The sequence below is a fragment of the Scomber scombrus genome, chromosome 1, assembly GCF_963691925.1.
Source record: "Scomber scombrus chromosome 1, fScoSco1.1, whole genome shotgun sequence".
NCBI classification, from domain to species: Eukaryota; Metazoa; Chordata; class Actinopteri; order Scombriformes; family Scombridae; genus Scomber; species Scomber scombrus.
In genome coordinates this window covers 8,767,100-8,791,793 of record NC_084970.1, presented here as the reverse complement: position 1 = coordinate 8,791,793, position 24,694 = coordinate 8,767,100, and the positions used below count along the sequence as shown (strand labels likewise).

General features: G+C 38.5%; 1 protein-coding gene across 1 annotated transcript; it reads right to left on the bottom strand.

The window, feature by feature from the left end:
- Nucleotides 1–385: 385 nt before the first annotated feature.
- LOC133979512 (synaptotagmin-5) lies at nt 386–9,884 on the bottom strand. Its single transcript, XM_062418046.1, has 5 exons — nt 9,863–9,884; nt 6,959–7,959; nt 2,758–2,929; nt 828–994; nt 386–535 (listed from the first exon to the last, which is right to left on the bottom strand). The coding sequence occupies exons 1-5, from the start codon at nt 9,882–9,884 to the stop codon at nt 386–388; spliced, it is 1,512 nt and encodes a 503-aa protein (XP_062274030.1).
- Nucleotides 9,885–24,694: the final 14,810 nt, after the last annotated feature.

Genomic DNA, 24,694 nt, shown 5'->3' with positions numbered 1-24,694 from the left:
GAATGTAGAATACTGTTGATAAGCACAGCACACATCATAGCCTTACAGTTATGAGTGCTTCTCCATCCACAGCCCTGTAAATACACGTATCTACCATAGACTGTATGGTATCTACAATATTCTGTATGAGGCACAGCTACTAATGCTGCAAGGCTCTCCCTATAGCTGTTAGCTGGGTAATTCATTAATAAACATAATTTGTACAGAGTACATAGAAAACTATTAAAATTGACATAGCTTGCAAAAATCTACAACAGAACTAATAATAATACTTTGGAAGCAGGGAGGAATGTGCACATTATTCCCTCATTACTACACCTCCATGCGTTTCACTTGCTGACCAGCAGAGGGATAGCAACCTACTCTCACAGTCTGTCAATCAGTCCTACAACACGTCGGACTGGATGATATGCCAGCGAGCTGTCTCTATTTGCCCCCGACTGCACATTTCCTTCCAGTGTCCCTGTCCCGCCTCCGAAACATCACTGCCAATTAGCACGCGTCCCAGGACGCTGCTCTTAGTGTAGAGACGGCCCTGTAGAAACATGGAGATAACTGCATTAAAAGTCACTTCGGTTGGAAGGGTTTGTATCATCATGTCAGTACTTAGTTTGCATCTACACCAACTCATTCTCCACTTACAAACACTGAGCTCTATTGTTTAGCACAACTTAAACCATAGATTTGAGGAAGTTCGCAAGACTGTCTATCACGCCTGGTGAGTGGACTATCAGCCTAAAGTTATCATTATCTCAGCATATCAAAATAAAACAGAATATATTGTTTTATAAGGTTGGGATTTTGCCAAATACAGTAGAAGTTCCTACCTGCATGATAATAAATTCAAGGACCAATGGCAGCTGAGTGATGTCACCAGAGGGCAGGTCAAATAGAAATGGAGCATTCCAGATGGGGTTTGCACCACCAGCTCCTTTGGTCTCCTTGGTATCAATCACTTTCCCATCCTGACGCAAGTTGATGATGACATAGTGGTCTGTAAGGAAAAAATGACATCAGCGTTTACATAAAGAAATTACTGACAGTGACATTTTTGTTTGGTGAGTCTTATAACCTGTGTTGTTTAACTTCACATAAAATGGACTACACATGTTGATCTACATTGTCTCTGAATACTCTGAATACTGTCAGCATTGCCAACATTGGTGGAGTTTAAATAAGTACATTAACTCAAGTACTGTAAATACAATTTTGGCTCTTCTACCTTACTTCAGTGTGTCCACTATGCTACTTTGTACTTCTACTCCACTACAACTCAGCAGTAAATATTGTATATATATATTGTATAGAATTAAAGACACCTGTAGTTCCCAAAGGTTTTGGATTGTAAACACTGTGTGTAGTTGTGGCCCCTTGTAAGATATTTGAGTTAGCACTTCCACCCAATAAATCATTGATCAAGGGTTAAAGAGGTGACACTTTCCAATATTTTACAAAAAGGCTGACATTTTTTTTTTGAAGTTTTTTTTTTCTTTCCTTTACCTGGCTCATATCAGTCACAGTCACAGCGGCAAATTAGGGTACATATTATGCTTTTTCATATTTTCAGTCATATGTATAATGGATGTACATATTAAATATGGCAAAAGTGTCATATAGACAAGTAGAAGTAATAGAAGTAGCAGAAGTAAAGCAAAAAGCACCGGCTTCAGATTACTATGAAAGCTCAAAATTTCAGCCCGAGCTTACATCAGCTTGTGACGGATTTCTTTAATATGGTTCATTGTAAAATAGTCACTATTATTAATCTTTAGTTGTTTAGTCATTTAAAAGCTTTTATTATGAAGCAGTAAATCATGAAATGTTGGGTTTGCATCAGCAGTAACTTAACACAACTCTGATTCAGCTGCCCATCAGTATGCTGGCCATCAGAACAGAGTCGGCTCATTGGGAGGGGGTTCTTAAAAAGACAGGAGCTGACACTGCCTGTTAGAGACAGAGGCGGAACTGAGGTGCTGCCAGTATAAGATAAATAAGGAGTTTTTTTTTTACTTTGAATCATGCTAAATTACTCTAGTGGAGTCTCACAATAAAAAACTTAGAGCTGGCAATAAGTATAATAGGTCCCCTTTGCAATTTGTGAATCATAAAAACTCACAGGGAACTCATACCTGACCACACAACCTAAAACAGTCATTTTAGGTGTGGGAAACAAAAACATCGTATTTGTTTTCTTCTTACAGCATCTCCTGCTTCCTCCTCTCCTAACCAGCTTAATCAAAGCAGCTTTAAATCAGATGCAGTGACATATGATACAGACTGGAGGGGAAATGACACGGGGCTGATCAGTTCCTAATCTGATTATACTACAAGCCATTCAGGGATCCAGTCTGTCTGACTATGACTGGGTGTACAGGGGAGTGTAGATACAGGCTGTATGTGAGCCAGGATGAGCCAGTGTGTTCCTGTGCATTGCTACTTACAGCGTGAAAATATTAATAATATTTGCATAGTGCAAAGTCATCTGCTCCACTTTGGCTCAGATTGAACCTCAAAAACATTTGGTAGATTGCCATGAAATTTTGTGCAGACAGTCAGTGTTCCCCAGAGGATGAATACTAAACCAACATCTTTAAAAATGTTGCTTACTGCAATATATGTGCATGGTAACTACCATATGACTAGAGTTAGGACAAGATTGTGATAATCAATAGTAAATAGGCAAAAATTCTGTGACAGTACACAAACTTGCTATTTGTTCATCCACCTTCTCAGCTCGCTACATAAATGGCACATTACCTGGAGCTCCTGGCATCCGTGTGAGCTTGGCCAGATTCTCAGCCTTTCGGACCATCACCTTGATGCGTTGGGCGAGTGTCTGATACTGCAGCAAGATGAACAGTTGTCCCAAAGCCCGCGGCACACTAACAGAACTCTTCCTGCGACCCAGCGTTTCCTGAGAACTCAGACTCTGAGGGGAGAAAGAGGAGCAAACTGAGGGATTAAAGAAACACTGAGAGAAAGATTAAGAAAAAATGTCTTCTTTTACTTAGCAGATATTCCTGTCATGCTTTCAAGGGCTAAAAATGAAATGCCAAGTAGCAATGAAAGAAACCAAGAAAGAGAATACATCAGATTCAAAGTTGTAAAGCACTTTAAACCCATGCTCACAAATCTTATTCTATATTTCTGTCAGTGAATGAGTTGACCAAAGTACTCATACTGCCTGCACCAACTGTCAAATTACCCCTCAAAGGGTTTTGTCATGACTATAGAAACAAGTTAATCTTAATTGGTTCATTACTTCATTTGAGGGACATTAGAGGAATCATGAGGAATCTTGGATTGACCTGCCCGACAAGCTCAACTGGGTTAGATCTGTATCGCATTCTCATTCACTCAAAGTTACTTTCTATTATTGTTCTGCTTAATAAGTAGCCAGGGTTAAGTAGTCCTTGGCAATTTGACCACCCTTCCCAAATTAACAAACTGCACTGTGGCACTTTGGACACAAATAATAGCTAATGTGTAAGTAAGATGATAGTTTCCAAGTGATTTAATGTCAGATTTCATTAGCTTGCATTGTTTGGGTCTCGGTGAGACTGCTGACAACTGGCTGAGTGTAAGCCCGCCAGCTACTTGCTGAAGCCAGGCAGCAGAATGTGAAGGCAATTTCATCCAACAAGTGAGTTTCGGTTCACTGGCTCTGTCTGTCAATAGCACTTTGCCTCAGAGACTGTCACTCACACTTAAACTGCATTTTAAAAGGAGCTGTTAGTAATGTTAGCCTGAAAACAGATGATCAAACAAACCTCAAAGGTATAGCCAGAGGTTGTCTTTTGTTGCTATTGTTGTTGTTTTTGTTTTTGTTGTTTTTGTGGAGGCATCAACTTGGTTTATGTCATACATTTGATTCCAAAATTAAAGGGTTCATGATGGTGAGGCAAACAACATTGACAAGATGTTGATTATCACAACATATTAGCATTATACTTGGGTGATGGGCAACTTGGTTACATGGATTGTTTATAGTTTTTGTCTCATTTGTGGAGGACAGGATGCACATTAAGCTCATTAATCCCATGAAAGCTATACCTTCAAATATGCCTCAATATTTCAAGCCCCTATAATTAATGTAACTTCCTCAATCTTACTTTTGCAATGAGACTGTAGAGGTCTGTTATTATTTGGTATCTCTGTTTACTCCAGATATCTTGGGTTACATAAGAGACACTAACAAACTGGTTATGTGAGTCATCCGGTGGATGGCTCTCTGATCCAAAGCAAGGAAGCCTCACAAGAGAGGCGGAAAACATAGTGTAACACTGAATGATTATCTCCCTGCAGTTTTACTTCATTTAACCTTTATTTATTCAGGAATGATGAACATTCGCACAAGCTGCTCAGTGCACAAATATGATCTGTGTCTATCACCCAGTTAGTAGCTTAGCGTGGTACAATGTCACTCACTCAACTCACCCTCAGATTTTCTCTAGTTGAAAACATTTTTCAACAACAAATTTAGTAATATTAATAAAAAATGTAGTAACGTTCAGGTCACTGTCACCTGCTGCTAATCTACAGAAATAAAGAGTATGGATGACAAAGATGATTGAGCTAAAACATAAACAAGCATATTGTTTTAATAACTGTTGCTATTGTTTACTGTTTTCCCACCAAATGAGTGACTTGCGAAGTAAACTAGTGATTAGTCAAGAAATTCAAACTTCCAGCAAGCCCCAGTTATTTTTCTCAGGGGTTGCTGGAGACGAAATGTTGCTTTCAGCCTGTTGAATGAGTAAGTAGGCAACTTTTTATAGGTTAACCACAACAGCCTCATAAGCCAATGGTATGTCAGAGTTGTTTGTTTTGGGGATCTTCTGTCCGCTGGTGGTTAATTAGCTGTAATGTGACAGGGTTGCCAGTAATGCCAAACCTCTGCAGCTTTGTGCAACTTTCAGCTTGTTTCATGGTGCCAGACCAACAAATTAAAACAATGCTGATTTGTATAAACCAGGGACATCTGCTCTCAGCCCACTAGCTCAAACAAGCAAACCGATCACTACAGCTCTGCATGAAATTGAGGGGAGCCGAAGTAAAAAGAGTGAGTCATGATGAATGATGAAACCTGAAAATCAGTAGCAGCCCTGTCGTGATCAGGCCCTTCTTTTTTTAAAGTTCACAATCTACAAATTGTTGCCACGTCATGCTCCCAATTCCCATGCAATGTCAGAGTAAGTAATGTAATGTAGATGAATAACCGTAAATACACCAGCTGATCCCATTACACTGATTACAACTCTGGTGTTTTACTGTAAATCTGGGACGTGCCTACATTAAAAGCTTGAGTCACAACTGCACAGAACTCCTTACTCGCCCACTCTTTAAATAATGATTTGGACTGCTGATCACCACTGCTCATTTACAGCTTCCACACATTCACACCCAGCAGCTGCTGATATCAAGGAAGGAGACGTTGATTGTGTATGTGTCGGGGAGGACGAACAGCACGGGGATGTGAAGGGAGGCGCACCTGAAAATCTGCTTATTTCTATACAAATGTATTAGGGAACGATGATACTGGCTTCCCTGCCAAGCACGCAGCATGTCTCTTTCCCAAAATTCGTGACTGACTGAGTAATGTCCACTGAAACACCAGGACCCCCTTCCTTCAAAACCTTGTCATTAATGCCCTCTGGCAGTGTTCAACAGAGCCGCAGAGGGCACAGCGTGGGCGCGCTGCCAATTTTCTGCACTTTGCTTGTTTGCTCTGCAGTCTCTAACAACAATGTCACCATGACTAACAACAGTGGAAAACTGGCTAATGGGAGAGCTGATTAGACACTGCATTCCTTCATGGATAAAACATGATATGGACTATCTATAGGGCTGCATGCGTAGTTTCCATATCTGTCAAATCAACTGAAAATGCTGGATTTGTTAAAAAGTTTTGGAAAAAACGAAAAATGAAATAATACGCTACGCTCAGGCACACACACACACACACACACACAAACACACATACAGTAAAACATACAGTCCACCCTAATCTGCATTTGAGTTCCTTGGGCGGACAATGCTTCCTGGACACTTAACCTGTACCAGGCTTCAAACCTTCTATTGTTTCCTGTTTGGGTCAAACTTAAATTGCCATGGGGTGAATGTCTGTGCAACATTTTGATTGGATTTGACAACACCCAAAAGGAGACAAAAGAGTCTGATAACATGAAAAACACATGCATCTTTAGCCAGCCAATAAAAAAACAACAAATTACTCTACTGACTTGAATGCATCTTATTTTGTTAGAGACTGTCAGATGTTCACATTATATCACATGTGTTAAATCCAGATAGTAACCAAAGTGTGGTTTTATGGGGTTTTGTGTGCTAGACTATTTCTTGGCTGGGCGAAATGACAGTTCTATTATCACTGTGAAGTTGTCAGGTAGTCAGTAGAGTCTTCAGGAAGTTACTGCACCATGAAGGTGGTATTGATCTTGTTATCTACCTGTCAGCAAAGTGGATAAACTTATTTTCCCAAAATATAGAAGTTTTCCTTGAAACAGTATTGTATTTTAACTGGGGTGGAAATAAGTATAATAGTCGCCTTTTCCATGAGTTTCTCAGCTCCTCGTTCTCTTTGTGTGCAAAAGGAACTTGTATTTACTCCATTAGGTTTTGGAAATTGGGTCGGTGTGAAGCTGGATAAGGCAACGATTGTTCTGTGTGGACTTTAAACAATTTGCTGGCAGCTCATCATCACTTTTACTAGACTCTGTATGCACTTACTGCAATGTTAGGGCCATGTGGGCTCAGGTCCAGCTGCTGACAGCCAGGTACTACTTTGTGTTGGAAGACCTCTAATCAGCAGTCTGTTGTGTTTTGACTAATGTTTTCCACTGCATATTTCTGTGTTTCTTACTCGGTGCACTGGTTGCTTTTGAAAGCTTAATCGCAATGCACAAATCAAATGAATGAAACAAATCAAATCACCATATACCTTTTTCAGCTTGCTTTTAGTTGGGCTGAGCTGCCTGATGTAGGTAGTGGTGGTGTCAGGCTCCCAATCCATCTGCTCACAGGTCAGCTCCACCACCCCCAGTGCAGCCTCTCTGAGGCCTGAGAAGTCCCTGCTATAGACAGCCAATCTCAAAGTGCAGGTACGCAGCTCTTCCACAGAGCCCACCTGCAGAACAAAGCTCTGACTGTGGAGCTCTTGGCTCAGGCTGCGGCGTCGAGAGGCTATCTGCTGAGGAGAGGGGCAGAGTGGAGGAAGGCTGGCCTTGACAAACACCCCGCTACGCCTTCGACTGGCTCCCGAGAGCCCCAGAATGTTGACCACCAGGGTGCCACATGCAGAGGAGAACAGCAGGGAGAAGTGCAAGAGAGGAGCTGGCTTGGAGGGGATGGAGAGAGAGTTAGAGCCATACTGTGATAGAGAGGGCTCCCCCTGCTGAATGGCAGCTTTAGCAGCACCGGCAGTCAGTCGACTGCTCTCTCCGTACAAGAAACTTTCACCACTCACGGTGCTGCGTCGGCCCATCACCCGACGAGATTTAGACACCAGGCTCAGTTTAGTGAGGGAGGGCAAAGATGATCTGCCATGACTCGGACGTTTACTGGGTGAGCACGGAACAGCTGGGGTGCTGAGGCGCCGCATGGGGAAAGAGGACGCACAGGACTGCACCAATTCAGCTGATCTCGTAGGGCTGGGGTCAAAGGGCAGAGCAGTGAGGTTATCCTCAGAGGGAGTACTGCTTTTAGAGGAAGGGAACTCCAATACGTCCCCATCCAACTCCTCGTACTGCTGCTTCACAAGCTGGGTACATGGAGACGGAGTCAGTGTCACAGTCACTCGCTCAGCAGAATGAGGAGACAAGAAACCTGCTTCCTTGTCCCCTGATGAAACACTCTTCCTCCTGCGACAGCAAAGGATGCAACCAAGAACCAGACAGTAGCAGAACACAGCCAGACCCACAGCCAGCAGGATCTGCAGGTGAACTAGACAAGAGAAAACAAAGCAACTGTCACAGACTAATATTGTGTTAGTGGGATTAATGAGCAGCATGAGGAAGTGAGCTGGTGTGCATCTGTGAGTGAGCAAGGAAAATGAGACAGAAAAACATAGAGCAACACAAGAGTTAAGTAAGATTGGTCCAAACAGACAAATAAATCAGTTCTTTCCTTTTAGTGACCCAAAGGAAATACTCTCAGAAAGCCAAATTAATAATAAAAGATTATCGGACATTTAATGCTAAGCATTTATCTTGTTGTGTCTGCACTCTGCATCCTTTATGAGATTAAAGAGGAAATGTTTCAGGGTTATAATCATAAATGGCATTGTCACAGCTTGGATCCAAACCAGAAGCAGTGCACAGGGAAATAGGAAAATGTGTCAGTGTCAAATTCCCTGGCAATCAAATTGCAAATGTGTGTGTGTTTGTGTGTGTGTGTGTGTGTGTGTGTGTGTGTGTGTGTGTGTGTGTGTGTGTGTGTGTGTGTGTGTGTGTGTGTGTGTGTGTGTGTGTGTGTATTCATCATTTGAGCATTTTACTGATCACCCATTCAACATCAGCATAATGATTTTTAAACATTTAAACTCAGATGTTGTCAGTATTCCTCTTTAATTATCAATTACAAGTTGGATCAAATATGCTGTAAGTGAAAAATCATCTATTCCCTTTGCATCATTTTATTCCCTTTAATTAAGCTTAGCACACTGTATGTAATGTAATACCTCTAAAGAGAAACAGCAGATCTTGAATACCCGTGTAATAGTTAAATAGGTTTGAACACTTGGAGCTGCCAGAGTAACTGAGATTGAAGAGGTTAACGCTGAGCCCTCCTGGTGCCAGTTTAACGTCAGATAATGAGGGTGTATTGGGATGACTCATGCATCAGAGCCAGTGGTGGACAGTCGTGTGAATCAAGGTTGGCAAGCTTTGAGCTGCAGTTGGTAGACATATCAACGTAAACAACCACCAATAAGAACAAAAATCACTCAATGAGAAAAGCTTCATTTGTATTGTTTTTTACATTACCATATTCTCATATTAGATGCATCAGTTAATAGGGAGGGATGATGTGATTTTGTTTTTTAAACTCATAAATTATCATACAATAGTAGCATATGTTGAGTTTAGATCATCAAGCATCAAATCCATGATAAGAAAAGATTAGTTTCATTATTGGCTAGACATAATGATAAAAAAATAATCTGATTATCTGAATGGGATCCACACTTGAATCCTCACATCATCACAAGAGACCCATCACTGAGTAAATAGCAAAACGGCTAAGAGAGGTGTATCCTTTTAAGATGAGATCACTATCAAAGTGTTAACTGTCAGTGCAGATCCATTTCAGCCTGGCAGAGAGCCTGTCCAGGAGCAGGCAGCTTCTCCAACTGCCTCCATTAAGAGATGAAAGTACAGAGGGGCTGAATGCTGCAGTGATGTGAGACAATAACGACTGATGGGATCGCTCTAAAACACGACTCAGACTGGCAAGCCCGTGGACATGATGGATATAGACCAAATAAAGTAGTGGTGCAAAGTCAGCTTTTAATGAAGTATTATTTAGTCATGTTGAACAGGAGGTGTCTGCATTAGTTTACTCTGCATCTGACTTCACTAAACCAAACAATACAGTGATGGTAGGAAATAACTTGACAGAAAGTCATCCTGCTCCCCTGCAGCGCGGTTTATCAGGGACAAAAACACAGCAGCATTATGATTTTTTTGTTGTTGAAATAATTAAATCTATATTATGTTTTGGTATTTCCTCTTTTTTTAAATTCTCTCGGGAAAAATATAGCCTACAGCTGCAAATCAACACAAAACCGCGATGTTACAGAGTAAACAAAAGCAATATCACAAGTACAATAACAGTGAATGCTTCTTACCTCCCAGAGTGTACTGCGACATGTTTCCATACACTCTGATGTGTGTGCAGAGTCAGTGTGAGCGCTGTTTGTCACAGAGCTCCATCGCCAGTGAGTGCGCAGGGACCTGAAGCCTCACAGCACAACAGCTGTATGATCGGGTGACTGAGCTTTTATTTCACTCGCACTGACTGACTGTGCGTTGGAGGCAGAAAAGGTCCACACATGCAATCTCAGTCTACCAGCGCTGTAGTTCACTGACATCTTATCAGTTATCTGAAAGTGCTACTATGCCTTAAGAAGAAATTAAAGATGCCGCAAAACAGATTTAACAATAGGCAGGCCAACTGTGACACGCACAGTGTACAAAAACATACACTAATATAGCCAAATATATAATAATCTTATAAATAATATAGCATGAAATACATATGGGCTAATATAAAGTACATTTACTGTGAGTATACTTTGCCGTTTTATACTTTACAGTACTATACAGTACAATTCAGAGAGGACAAACTGTAATATTTACTCTACTTAACTAATTAGTATTCACTTTCAAATTAAGATTTTACACAAAAATGTGATATTAAAACGATTATGGTAAGTTTATAAAACTCATTGCATTGTTAGTTTATAGTGTTAGTGTCAAAGTTTAAAGCAGTGGTTCCACCAAACTGAAGATCAAAGGTCAGGAAAAATTAAAGTCCCCCTCGACTCCAAAATGTGTTTTTCTTCTTTGTTCCTGCAGGTGTTTGAGCTTCACTGTGCAGGTTAATGTATGTGAAGAGTTTGACACTAGAAGGAGTTTTCATATTCATCAAAACGTTTCTGTTCAGCTCAATTCTGAGTTTGGGGCCGGCCTAAGAGCATGATTTGTGACATCACAAGTAGTTTGGAGTCAATCATGATCCAGTATGCAAGTTACACAAGTGCCATCTGGAAACTTGAAGCCTCCAGTGCACAAATAATGAGAATGGATTTACAGTGAAGGAAGAGATATCTTGTATCCAGCAGTTAAATGATAAAATGAACAATATTTACATATTCAAAGAGGTAAAAGGAGACAATGTCATTTGTTAAAATTTAATAAGGTAACATTTTTTGCTATTTATTATTCCTAACAGTGTATTTTGTAGGTCTCAAAACAGGGATGGTGGGGATCTTAAAGGAAATTAAATGATGATTTTTGTTGTCAATTCTCTATTTTTGATGCACTTGTATCTGTAAAAATGACATTTTGGTCAAAATCTTATTGCTGTTTAAATCTGACTTTCATATTTAGTTTATATTTAGTCATATTAATTATATTTAAGTTTCACTGTTTGTTTGTTTTTTCTAAAAACCAAAAAAGTCAAAAACCATCATACCTAGACTTATCAAATCTGGACTAGATTAACACATAGACACTAGAGACTGTTTAAATATAGTTTTAGATTTGTGAAGGCGTTATTCAGTTTGTGAAAACAGAAAACTGCATTTATCTGCAACCAGACCACAGTAAACCACATTACACAAAGTCTAACCTGGACTGCATTAAGATGTAGACTGTAAAAACAGTTTAAGACACAGTTTGTAACCCAGTAATATTGTTAAAATGCAATGAAGTAGTACACTTCACTGCGACACAGCTCAAACACAGTGGACAGTTTGGTGAGTGTGGGCTACTGGGCAGGTATAATATGTAGACTTATGAGAGACATGCAGCAGCTGGACTATCAGGTGTTTGGCACGGACGGGAATGCAATGAGGACAACTGGTGGACAGGAGAAGAATAGCAGCATCTGAAATGATAATGGATGGATCAAATGGATACTTAATAAGATGTTGACAGAAATGATTACAGCTTTTCATATAAGGATATAATTAAGATCGAGCACACTAATGGCTGAAAAATGATACACTGGAAACATTACAGGCATCGTCTATAATACGGAACATCACTTTGGAAGACAGTGACAGAAACTGAATGCAGAAAACAGAACTAATTATTTAATAATTTATATTTTATTTTATATAATTATATATATACATATAAATAAAGTATATATATATTACACTTAATCATTACATTTTATTAGCAGTATTGTTTTACCTAACATTATTTAATTACATTTTTACATTCAATCCTAATATTATCACATTTTATTCAATTTAATGATTTAATGATGTTTGTTTCTTATGCAAAAAAATGAGTCATTATTTTGTGAATATATCATTAGAGTGCAGGACAAACACATATCACTGTCAGGTCATATGAACAAAGAGAGGGTTAGTCACTGCTCACCATATACAGTACGTGTGCATGATTTGCTTCTTTTTCATTTACAAAATGTGGAGCATGAAACATTCTGCTTTTTGTTCTAGAACCAATTTGCGCTAACGATTCGTCACAGGAGGCTGCAAGAGCGTCATCCTCTGTGAAGAGCCAGTCAACAACTCAGTGCTTTTCTTGTTTATTCATTTATATTCATATATTCTGCATGATTTAGTTCTGTGTGAGTGTTTCCAACAACAACATGTGATTTCTGAGACCTTGCAGCAAGATGATGTCACTCTACTTCCTGTCATGTTGTCATACTGCCACTATTGTATGCTCTGGACAAAGTTTGCATCATATCATACTGTTGTGTGTGTGTGTGTGTGTGTGGTACTTTATATGATCATCTGTAGTCTAGTTTAAGGCTAAAATACACAACTCTGAAAAACTACATTCTCTTTAGGTTCACTTCTGGTTTTAAAAGGTGAATTGGACAGATAGTCATATCTCAAATCACCACATATCAGATAATTGAGGAACAATGCAGATTTTGTTGCAGACTGACTAATAAATCCATTCACAAAGTTTTCTGTGTGCACCTCTTGATGTCTATACATCCATGGCCTTACTACACACTTTTGAATATCCATGACTAAGATAACCTGAATCTCTCTCAGCTTTGGAAAACTACCCACACAAAGATCCACATCTACACCAGCTGAACTTTGACACAGAAAAACCTCCAAATGAGTATTTCCTTCATCAGCTCAATCTGCATCTATTCCTTTCAAACCTCTATTACTCACCGGCACATTAACGTTGTTCCCTGCACTGATTCTTCTGTGGAGGTGTTGAGCAGACCATGAGCAGGTTCAGGTGTCTTACTTGCCTGGTTATGTTCATGGTGGAGATGAACATTGTTTACATGAATGTGGCAAATTGAAGGTTCTTGTACATTTTTTGATGCTGATGTATGGGTGCACATTTAGTTGCAGCATGCATGTATGCTACACCATGCATCAATGCTATTCACTTCAAATATAAAATCCAATACATTCTTCTCTCCAGGTGCAGATCCCTTGAAGACCTTTGATCGGGTGCGTTCATGAATGTCTTCTTGTTTCTGCTGCTTTGTCGTGTACGTCTCTGACTCCATCCAATTATGGGCTATTTGTGATTAACTTCAGCTTTATGGCAGTGCTGTGTGCACCAATAAATATTAAGACCCAGCTTTTAACATTTGTGATTCCATAGAAAATGTACATCCATGTGGAATGCTTAACTTTAAATATAACTGCAATATAAACTAATTTGATTTGGGTGGTTGATGGATTGAATGATTTGATTTGTCCATAAAGTTAAATGAAACAAATAGAAGCAATTTTATCTCGCTATCGGTGATTAACCTAATGAATTATGAATACATAACTGTACATTTTACTGTTGTTATTTATATACTTTGTGTTTCAAATGTACAGTATCAGGGACAAAGTGAGTGAGACTCACATCCAGAATGGATGATAAATGATGCAGACTGGCATCAATGATATTCGTGGTTTCAAGGTAGAAAAATGACAATGCAAGCCAAAACATCAGCACTTAATGCAAGTCAGATTAGATCAAAAATATACAAGTAATAAATCTTCATTAAAGTCCCACTGCAACTGTAACCCCAAGAAAAAGTTTTAACCCGAGTTGCAGTACATCAGAAGGTTTCTAAAACCTTGCTTATCAGTTTCCAGTGAGTCAACTTGTATTTGTGAGTTTGAGATTTTTGTGTATAAATCAGACCTTTATCTTAATCTGCAAGTCATCTGCGTTATGTTTGTGAAATAATACTACATGCTTATAGTGAGGGATTATCACTCATTATCACCTTTTGGTCTATTTTGGATCATTGTTTCACATTTATCAGGTGGCCAGAAACACAGCAGTGTAAATCTTTAATGTTGTATTGTGTCAGCTGCTTGTATCAATTTTGTTTAAATTGTTTTTCTTTGTTTGTCCTCAAGTATAACAAAACTGATACATGAATGCAGCTTTAAATAATATAATCAAGCTTTGTCCAGAAGATGCCTATTAGAGGAATGACTCAGTCACCCATCTCAACACCCTGTCAGGGTCTTTTTACCCTTCAAGACAGAAACATACAGTATGTCCTTAAAGGTCATAATCATATAGAGAAATTACAAGACTGCTGGCAAACAGTGCTTTCTTATGCTATAAATAACGCTGCCCTCAGGCCAAAGGGCTCTAAACAGAAGCCCTATGTCGCTCCAGATTAAAGCATTATACCACTCTGAGTCACTTCTCTTTGCTTTTGTGTGGGTGGGTCAAATATCATTATCATAATCATTTGAGTACAGGCGAAGGCATTACCATTTGAATGCGCACAGCTTACTTAATTAATTAGTTAACTTAATTTATCAGCTCGTCAAATAACGTAAGAAATAACAAACTGTACACAGTACATTTCATAATAAAATATTCCTGGAGGTTTGCAGTAGACTTCTCTTAACCTTTATGTAGCTATGTGGGTTGTATATGTGTGTGTAGACTCACTGAAAGATGACAGTATTGCTCTTCTACTGAATGTCTTGACTTCAATGATTTTCTGGGACAAGGGACAACAATTCATTTTTATTAACTGGTTCAAGGGTTGCTTGCATTTCTCTAGTTGGTCTCCTTCAACTGACAGAGATGGTACTGCTGACATGTTCAAAGGGAATAAGGTAATCTGGCCCAAGGCCCATCCACACACATACTTTTTGGCAAACATTCAACAGTGTGTGAGTTTAAAGAAGAGAGAGGCGTATCCAGTAGCTTACCCTCTAGATTACTGACGAAGAGAACCTGAATGAGGAGCCAGAGGAGGAGCATCAGTATGACGCCTTCGATCATTCCCTTACAGCAGAAAGACACGACAAGCTGCCATTCAGACTGGTTCGGAACTTCCTCCTCAGCTGGATAATAAGGCATCATGCCAATCATGCCACACAGAAATGAGACCGGCGTATTGTAAGTAAACATCTGTAAAAGGAAAAAAAGTTTGACTGAGCTTGCAATGAGCAGCAGGAATCAAAGATTTAAAAAAAAAGTGGTGAGAATATAAAAAAGCACTTATTTTGTTAAAAATATACTGTATAAATCTAAAGTTCAGCACTGCAGTTAAAACTCATTAGGATGATTGTTGCTCTCCAATTTCATGTTGAGTCAAATTTGGTCTTTTGTCCATAAACTCTGGCCCTGTAAGAGATGTGACTAGCACCTCCTGCAGGCCGTTTTTCTCCATCCTTCTTCACAATCCAAAACCTGTTTAGTCCTAAAATGACAAACTTTTTTCTTAACTGATTGATCTGTAAAATATTGCACACCACAACAGTGCACATGAAAAAGACAATGTCTCCTTTCCAAAGGAGCTGATCTGCTTTAATGCTATTAAATCTTAGAAAAAAGTACAGTTAAACTTCAAACATCAGAACAGTTGACTCACATGTGTTGGGCATCTTCACTCATCAGAGCCAGCATCCGCGGGCTGGTGAAATCCTTGCATTTTGAATGACAATAATTACCTAGAAAATACTCTCCTTTTGTCCATTTCCATGGTGTCATCCTTCACTGAGCGTCACCAGTGTGAATAGACTTAACTCAGCAACCTGTGCTGCAGTGAGCTTCAGCATGTGTGCTGCTGCAGCATTTACAGTATAGCTGGCGAACTTCCAGTCAGATCTGCAGTCTGGTTCCAGCTGTTAGCCAGCCAGCCAGCCAGCCATCCAGCCACCCAGCCCCACACACACACACACACACACACACACATTTGGTGTGATTAAAGTTCAGAGCAGTGATAGTAACAGTATTTTACAATCATTCTTATGAGAAGTTTTCACATAATTTGACCAGCTGATTGAATCATTTATTAACTGAGGCTGTCTATTCTTGTTCTCTGTAAGAAAATATATTGTGAGATCTATGGGGCTTTGGTTACAACTAACAAACATCCAAATGATCAATAAACAATCAGTATAACTCACCTAATTTGAGTTATAGTCACACAGTATGTGGTGAGTTTATGTGATGTGAGACATCCAACCCAAAATCCCAAACTCTAATCCCAGTTGTTTTTACTTGATGACTGTTCATCTTATGTGTTAATGTATTCAAAAAGGGTCCTAATAACAGTTAGCTATTTCTGATGAGGTCAAATTAATTTTACTTTTTGATCTTCATTACAGAAAAAAAATAACCTACACTGCCATCTGCTGGTGTGACAGCAGATGGCAGTGTCTGATCCTCTTGCAGTGTGACAGCTTGAGCAGTTTTGCAAAGAATGGAGTAAAACTGCCGTGTCCAGATGTGTAAGTGTGATTAAGACTTATCCACACAGTCTCAGTGCTGTGATTGAGGCCAAAGGCGCATCTACTAGATACTGACCTGAAGGGGGTGAATATTTATGCAATCACTTATTTTACATTATATCTTTTTAATTAATTGACATTACTTTATAGAAATCTATTTTCACTTTGACATTAAAGAGTTAATTTATATTGACTATGATTAAATTTATAAAAGCAATAAAAGGGGAAAAATCCAAGGGGGTGAATAGTTTTTTTATAGGCACTGTATATGTATACATTGATAAGAAAAAATACGAATTCATATACACACAGAGGTTTAAGGAACTGTTTTCTTAACTTACAAAAAAATGCAAAGTGTACAACTCAACAGAGTTGGTTTAAACAATATACAACAACCAAAAGAAACCATGTCTGCCCTGTGTAGACACCAGGTTTTGACACATGCAACACATACTGACTAAATATAAGCTTGGCTAGAACAAACTTTTTACACACTTTGACTTGAATGAGAAAGAGTGTCCAAACCTTTGACTGGTACTGTATATGGCTTTAAGGACTCCATACTTTACTCAATATCATTTGCATTACATTTGCATTATATTAGCTTGCAGTAGTTGTTATATCATATTTAGAATACATCTGCCTGTCAGGGACCGACATCCCTTTATATCCAAGTTATCTTGCAAGGCCACACAGAGCAGCGTTTTCCTGTCATCATCCATTCACTTCACTAAACATCAGTCCACTCAGCAAATAATAAAACAACCTAATGATTGTTCATGGACGAGTCTGTTCAGCAGCCAAAATTAACTGATGCACCATCACAAGTCCAGTATGAAAACACCTGCAAGTAGGCAGGTGAGCTATATGTGAATTACAAGGCTGGCTTTGAAGTTGTATTTAGTCATTTATGGTGTGGATTTAAAAAAAAAAAGATATTAAGGTTGACTTTATCTGCGATTTTATGTTATTAGCATTAGATTATATTATTATTGGCTAATTACATTGTTTGACAGCTTGTTTTTGTTGTATGAAGAGAACATCAGAGCCTATGTAAATGAACTGCAATTGTATACCACCTTTCTAGTCTTCTGAACACTCAAAGGGCTTTTACACTAAAAATGATAAATTCACCCATTCACACACGCATTCATACGCTGATGGCAGGGACTACCATGCAGGGTGTCAACCTGCTCATCAGGAGGATCTAATCATTCACACACACATTCATACACCATTGGCACAGCCTTTGGGAGCAATTTAGGGTTCAGTATCTTGCCCAAGGAAACTTCAACATGTAGACCGGAGGAGCCATGAATCGAACCGCCAATCTTCTGATCTACTTCCTGAACCACAGCCACCTCAGTGAGGCCTCTCTATCTTTACAAGCAGTAATAGACTAATGCTAGGAACTACAAAAAATGTGTTTTAAAAATGTGATTGAAAACAGTTTGGTAGTGCTGCTATGGAGTGTTTGTTAGTGTGTAGAATAAACCAACCCCACTCAGTTTTAATTAGCAGCAGATCTGTCACCATCTTCATCAGAGTGTGAAACAAGATACAATCACAGATCCTTTTTTTTCAGTTTAGTCTCTTGCTCAGACAGTGTGTTTTACAATAGTTGTAAAGTATGTGGAGAAATTGGGGCTGACATGTACTGGAAATTCTGTCACAAATAGTTATCAATGCATGATAGTAACATTTGTGCACAAACTTTGCTTTAAATAATATTTCAATACTGTTAACCTTTAATGACCACTACATGTGTCCACTGGTTGATTTAGGTTTTAGGTGTGCTCTTATTTATGACCAGCTGATACCACAGCAACTTCTTGTTTTCCAGTACACTGTAAACAGCATGTCAAACAGTAAACAGATGGGGATTTTCATGTTAGTAAACTCCTGAATATCTTCATACCTTTGAAGCTTTGAAACTTTAATGGAGAAGGGCATTCAGCATGGCTCCCATTGTCCACATCCTGCAGTGTGTTCCTGTGAAAGGAACAATGAATCTGGGTTACAAAGATCTAACAGTTACATGACACACATAGTGAATGTTGGAGATTACATGAGTTTTTATTACAGAAAATTAACATATTGTATAGAAACCAGCATAATTTGATAAGTCATCTTGTGATGTATTTTTTTTTTATTATAATGACAAAGGTTTATACAGACTGTGACTAGATCAATAAAATCTTCTTGTGAGTAAGCTTGATTGACATATCAAACAGCTAACTATGTGAAAATATGGGTTTTGCTCTGTTGTCAAAACATCACTGCGGACAAAGTAGTGTTTACAAAATTAAAAAATGTGCCAAGCTAGCTAACTACTCTGTAGCAGGGTTAAAGACTAGCTAGCTGATGGTATTGCTTAAGTATTGAAATATTTTGATGACGTGAATTTTCGTCATCACAACAGGTGCAGCCTGCAGTGAGTCAGTTGTAGTCACTAGCTAGTTCAAAACCTCAAGTTATGCCATTGAGAGCTACTGTGACTAAACACATTGAAAACACTTTGAGGAGAAGAAGGATGAGCTAACAGTCAAGCTAACAAGGGCAGACAAGCTAGGTCAGACCAGTGACTGCACAGCTCTCACAAATAAAAGCTTCATCACAACTTTTTGTAAAATTTAACCGGTTAGTTTACAGTTTATGAGTGTCGGTCTGCTGAAAGCAAAATAAACTGAAACCCTTACTTCCACAATACAAATTATTTTAAAAACTACTGTTTTATTAAGTGTGTCCATAATGGGTACAGTTTGCCATGTCCAGTTGGACCAGTTCATTTGTGAAGCTCACATTCAGTTTCCTCTGTAAGGAATACACAGTACATCCATTATTGACCCTTTTATTAAAACACAAATGTTCTGGGAAAAGTTTAAATTGCAATCAAAAAATGTACATTTTAAGAAGTATCACTATTTTCATTTAAATCACAATAACCACAATTGCAATATGAATAAAGTTTCCATACTCCCACCATGATGGTGTCTGGGTGGGGAAAAAACATTACTCACACAGGGTTGGTTGAGGGTGATGCTGAGGATGTGGGCTCTGTGGTTGAAAGGTTGAAATTCCGCAATGACAAAGGCATGACTTTTATTCTGTGATACCTTGTGAACTCCCTCATTCTCTGTTAAAAGCCACAGGAGAGGGAAAGGATAATAACTAAATACCAAAAACATTTAAACACACAAAAACCTGATTCCTGATTCATCTAGCAAAGCAAACCTTTTGATAGAAAAAAAGATCCTTAAGAAATCCTTCTACTTCAAAATCACCTTTATCCAGTTACTGCTACAAAGTGGAAAGAACCAGGTCAATGTGTGAACATGTAGACCTATCAATGAAGGCAAATATGTCCAAATATGGTTTCATTCTCTTTTGAAAAACTATGCACAGTATCATTATAGTTTACATTTCCTTACAAAAGAACATGAAGATAATACAAATTTCAATTTGACTTTAATGGACTGCAAATGTGTTTTTCCCTCCATCTTTTAGTAAGAGCAATCATCTAGGACAAAGTGTCACAGAGAGTACGAGATGAAATAAACTATAAATCCACATGATAACTGAATGTGTTTCTGTTTTTGGAAAAAAAAACAACTAGCGTCAAACCAAATCTGAAGGCGTAGTTCTAGGCCATCTGTAGGTCAGTCAGTTGTTGTTGAGTCATAAGAAAACATTTTTTAAAAGTAAAGTAAAGCTAAATATCATCAAAGGAATTTTTTTTCCAGGAAAAGAAGGAATTCTGGTGTTGAGCCAACTTGTACCACATACCTCTGCATTTCAATTTTTCATTCAGTTTAAAAGTTATGACGTGAGATCCACACCATAAAACGTTTGACGCCTGAGGGAGTCACATCACACACCTACTAAAAAAAGCCTAGGACGTGACTGGCTCCACATCTTAGGGGGACATTACTTCCGGTCTTTCACAACCCAGAGACAACTGACAAGTGAGGGCCTGTGGGCCGAATCAGTTACAACACAACAACTGTCACAATGGTGAAGATACCAGCAAAACCGGTAACAAAACATGTACTCAGTATAATATTGGCTTCATAGTACTCTTAATAAATAGCTACTTGGCTCAAGTATTACTGTTTTGGTAATAATTTCTTAAATAAAGCAAAATTTTGACTTATTCTTAACATGGATTATCTAGATGCAGTGTAATTACTAGTATTTTAATTTAATTTTTGATTATTAATCATAAGAAATTGTTTTGTGACAAGAATAGTTGAATATATACCAATAATACATACTGTTCTAAGCCTGCTGTTTTGTTTGTCAGAGCCTTTGAAAGGGGAGTTGTTGAAGACGTTGTCAATTTCTTGTATCGTGTAGACACACATGGCACTCATACCCCTGCAGAGAGACACAGAGGTCAGCAAAAATTTCAGCCAAGCTGCTAAAAAAACAGTAAAAAAGGCTGAACAGACATGGCTACGTTTGGATAGAGGAACACCCTTTTTCCAAGCCAGTTAATTAGTTTAAACCCACACTTACATTTCAAACAACTGTCTTGACGTTTCAGCAGTGTGCTGTGAGGTCAATTGCCTTTGAATAAGACAGCAGGGCACAAGTGTGTTTGGGACAAATATTTACTGTGACCTTCATATACAAATATACATTCTTCTCACTGCTTTAATCTATGAGCTTGTGTCTTTTGGCAAGTAAACATGCTGCATGCATTGTTCTACTTTAATTCAGTTGGACAAACTGTCCTGTGTCAGTCACTGCAAGTCAGAAGAAAACTGTATTATTACTGTGTCTCTGGTTCTGGGAGTCTTTCACTATGTTTTTAATCAGATAGTAACTTACTGTATCGGAGCTGAAAAGACTACAGTGATTTTTTTAGTCATGAAGGAGGGAAGCTCCACTGTAAAAAGATATGATTCTCAATAAGCTATCAAGAACATCTTGTGGTGTCAAATTGGTCAATTGGACTCTTATCAGTTGTTCAAAATGTTTTCCAGATTCTCAAAAATCACCAGGAGTCTTCAAAGTTGAGCACAGTAGAGTTTCATTGCAGTCAGCAAAACCCGAGACCATCACACGGACAAAGTCTATGAGAAATGATTTAACATAGAATGTCAGTGTTCCCTTTTTATACCCAAAAAAACAGCTGAGGTCTCATTTGATTCGGTTCATATTTGGGTCATATTCCCAAATATCCTAGGTTTTTATTTTTTCATACAAGACACACTTGTTCTCTCTAACCCCCCCAATACAGGCTCCTGTTAGTCCTGTGTTCTGTAATTGGTTCTGCATCTGGCTCTTATCTCAGCCACTGGTCTTGAAACTTGGAAAGTTCTTGGCATTCAGTCAGGACCTCCCAGCGTGCCTGCACCCTCCTCACAAACAAACTTTCTGCAAACACCACTGCTTCAGTTTTTCTCCTTTAAAGACAAAGTCCCTTCTTCAAAATACAGCATTATGTTTCAATCTTTCAGATGTTGACTCTTTAAGACAACCTCAAAATATACCATTATGTTTTGCCTTTTCTCTTACTGCAATTTTTTTAAAAGAGTAATGTAAAAAGGAGTATATTTGGTTACATGTTTCACACATCTTTTTTTGTTTACATTTCACATCTGCGGGTTACAATACAGCATACTTAATCAGTAAGTGCACTTTAAATCAACAGGTGTGGAGTAAACACATTTCATCCTTAACCCTTCATCTTAATCTCTAGTATAGCCATTATTAAATGTACTTATCATTATGAGTATAATTTATACACCACAATCTCCAAAGTGATCAGTGATCATCACACTGCCTCCACCAAAGAAGGCAGAGAAGATTTGCCAAATTTTTCATGGGTGCAACCCACATACTCAGCTCTGCTGCTCATCCCACAAATGCATGTTCCTTACAAATGTGGCACCATTTAAAAGGGAAATAAACAGGCTTTCCAATGGTATAAGATTTATTGCCAAGAAGCATTGTTACAACAAAGAAATACTCTACCAAAACACAAATGTCCTTACTGTTTGTGCTATGTTTAGTTAGGACTGCTCAGGCTTGTTTGGACCAGCCCCTAGTTATGCTGCTATAGACCTAGACTGCCGGGGGACTCCCATGATGCACTGAGCTGATGCCTCACAGCTGTATGCAGATCAACATCCTGATCCCATGATGTCTGAGTCCTGATAGGCAGGGCCTTGCGGACAGTTGCTGTCACCACATAAATCACGCTCCTATTGTTTTCAATGTTGTTTGTTACTGTGCCTCTCTCTCCTCTTTCTCTTTCCTCTCTCTGCCTTATCCATCTCTAACCCAACTGGTCAAGGCAGATGACCTCCAACCTAGAGCCTGGTTCTGCTTGAGGTTTCTTCCTGTTAAAGGGGAGTTTTGCCTTGCCGCTGTCACCAAGTGCTGCTCATGGGGGAATGTTGGGTCTCTTTAAATTTAATTATAGAGCACAGGCTAGACTTGCTCTATGTGAAAAATGCTATAAGATGATTTTGTTGTGATTTGGCACTATATAAATAAAGATTGATTGATTGACACAAAATTTGACCTAATGACGGCGCCAGGTGAAAATAAGTTTTTACATTTCCTCTTGAGGGGGACACTGATTTCAATAAAGTCCTAATCTTAGATAAAATGCCCATCGCAATCCCCCCAGTCCACAATGATATATTCAAATTGCTTGTTTTACCCAACCAAAAGTGAAAACCAGATATATTCAATTTACAACCACATAACATTTAAAAAAAAAACCACAACAGATATAATGGACCCTCACTGCAAAGTGAATTAATAATTTCAAGAAAGTTGCCCTTCTTGAGACTCACTGTCTGTGCTATGTCTTCTCTAGCACAGAAAAGCTCAGTTTGAATGACAATTGGAGATAATTATATAGACAATTGTCTATATTTGTCTATCTTGTTTGAAATTAGCCGTCATATTTCATAGCTACCAAGGCTTTGAATCTGACAACTGAATATACGAAGAACGTACCTTGTTTGTGTTATGTACACATATGATCGCCCTTAATTTGATACTTTTCTGCATCAAAATGACGTCATATCACTCAACAGAGTTATATTTAGAAGATAATACCATAAACAGTACCCTTTACCTCTTGAAAACTGAGTAAAGTGCCAGTGCAACACATAAAACGCAGATTTTCACTTAATTTGATACTGAAAGGGTTTTTCTGCCTCAAAATGACTTACTCACTTACCACAGTAATATGACGTCATTTTGAGGCAGAAAAACTCTTTCAGTATCAAATTAAGGGCAGGAATCAATTTTTGGCAAGTAAAAAAATGCTATTTATGCCATGCATTGGCCCTTTATAACATTTCCAGAGGGTACAGAGTACTGGTTAAGGTATAATCAGGTAAATATAACTCTGAAGAGTTACATGAAGACATATCGTGGCAGAAAAAACATTTCAGTATCAGATTGGGAGCTAGAATCAATTTTTGGCAAGTAAATGCTATTTATGCCATGCATTGGCCCTTTACACCATTTCCAGAGGGTACAGAGTACAGGTTAATCTATAATGAGCTAAATATTGCTCTGTTGAGTAATAGGAAGTAATTTTGAGCAAGAAAACCCTTTTCAGTATCAAATTAATGACCGTAATCAATTTTTGGCAGGTGAAAAAGCCCATTTTGTGTTGTAATGGTCCTTTAAAAGAGTTCCAAACTGTCCTGTGAGCTCTAGAGTTTATATTGTGAAGCTTATGAATGAGATCAAGTCATATTTAGGCAGAAATAACCTAACAGTAACTGTATTTGGCCTTCAATCAATTTTTGGCAGGTGAAAACTGTTCGTTATTTTATAGGCGTGAGTAACCCTCCCATAAGTCATGTCTTTTATAGTCTTGTCTCCAAATAGTAGGCATAAACAATAATATTAGATATACAAAACACATCCAAACATGGGAAGCAAATACTACGTAGGGCCCAGATCAGATAAAAAACAATGCAGAGTCACGAGGATCATTGCAAAAGTGATCATTTCTTTATCGAAAACACACCCATAAATCACATTCATTATAGTCTAATTTCCAAAGACAGGGCTAAACAAGGGCATCAGATATACCAAGCACATACTGTACAGACATGTTTATCATGTAATTGCCATGCTTTATTTCGCTACAAACTACACTTCTTTTGGCCACAGTTGTGATAATTACGCAACAAGCGTTAAACTTTCTAAGACACATACCTTTGCTATAATTGCGGACGTACAGTTGTGTGTATTATT

Excerpts from the sequence above, each read along its gene's own strand:
- LOC133979512 (XM_062418046.1), bottom strand. The coding sequence starts at position 9,884 with ATGTCGCAGTACACTCTGGGAG. Across the intron at positions 995-2,757 it reads ACGGATGCCAGGAGCTCCAG|ACCACTATGTCATCATCAAC; the intron begins GTAATGTGCCAT and ends TTTTCCTTACAG. Across the intron at positions 536-827 it reads TTGAATTTATTATCATGCAG|GGCCGTCTCTACACTAAGAG; the intron begins GTAGGAACTTCT and ends ATGTTTCTACAG.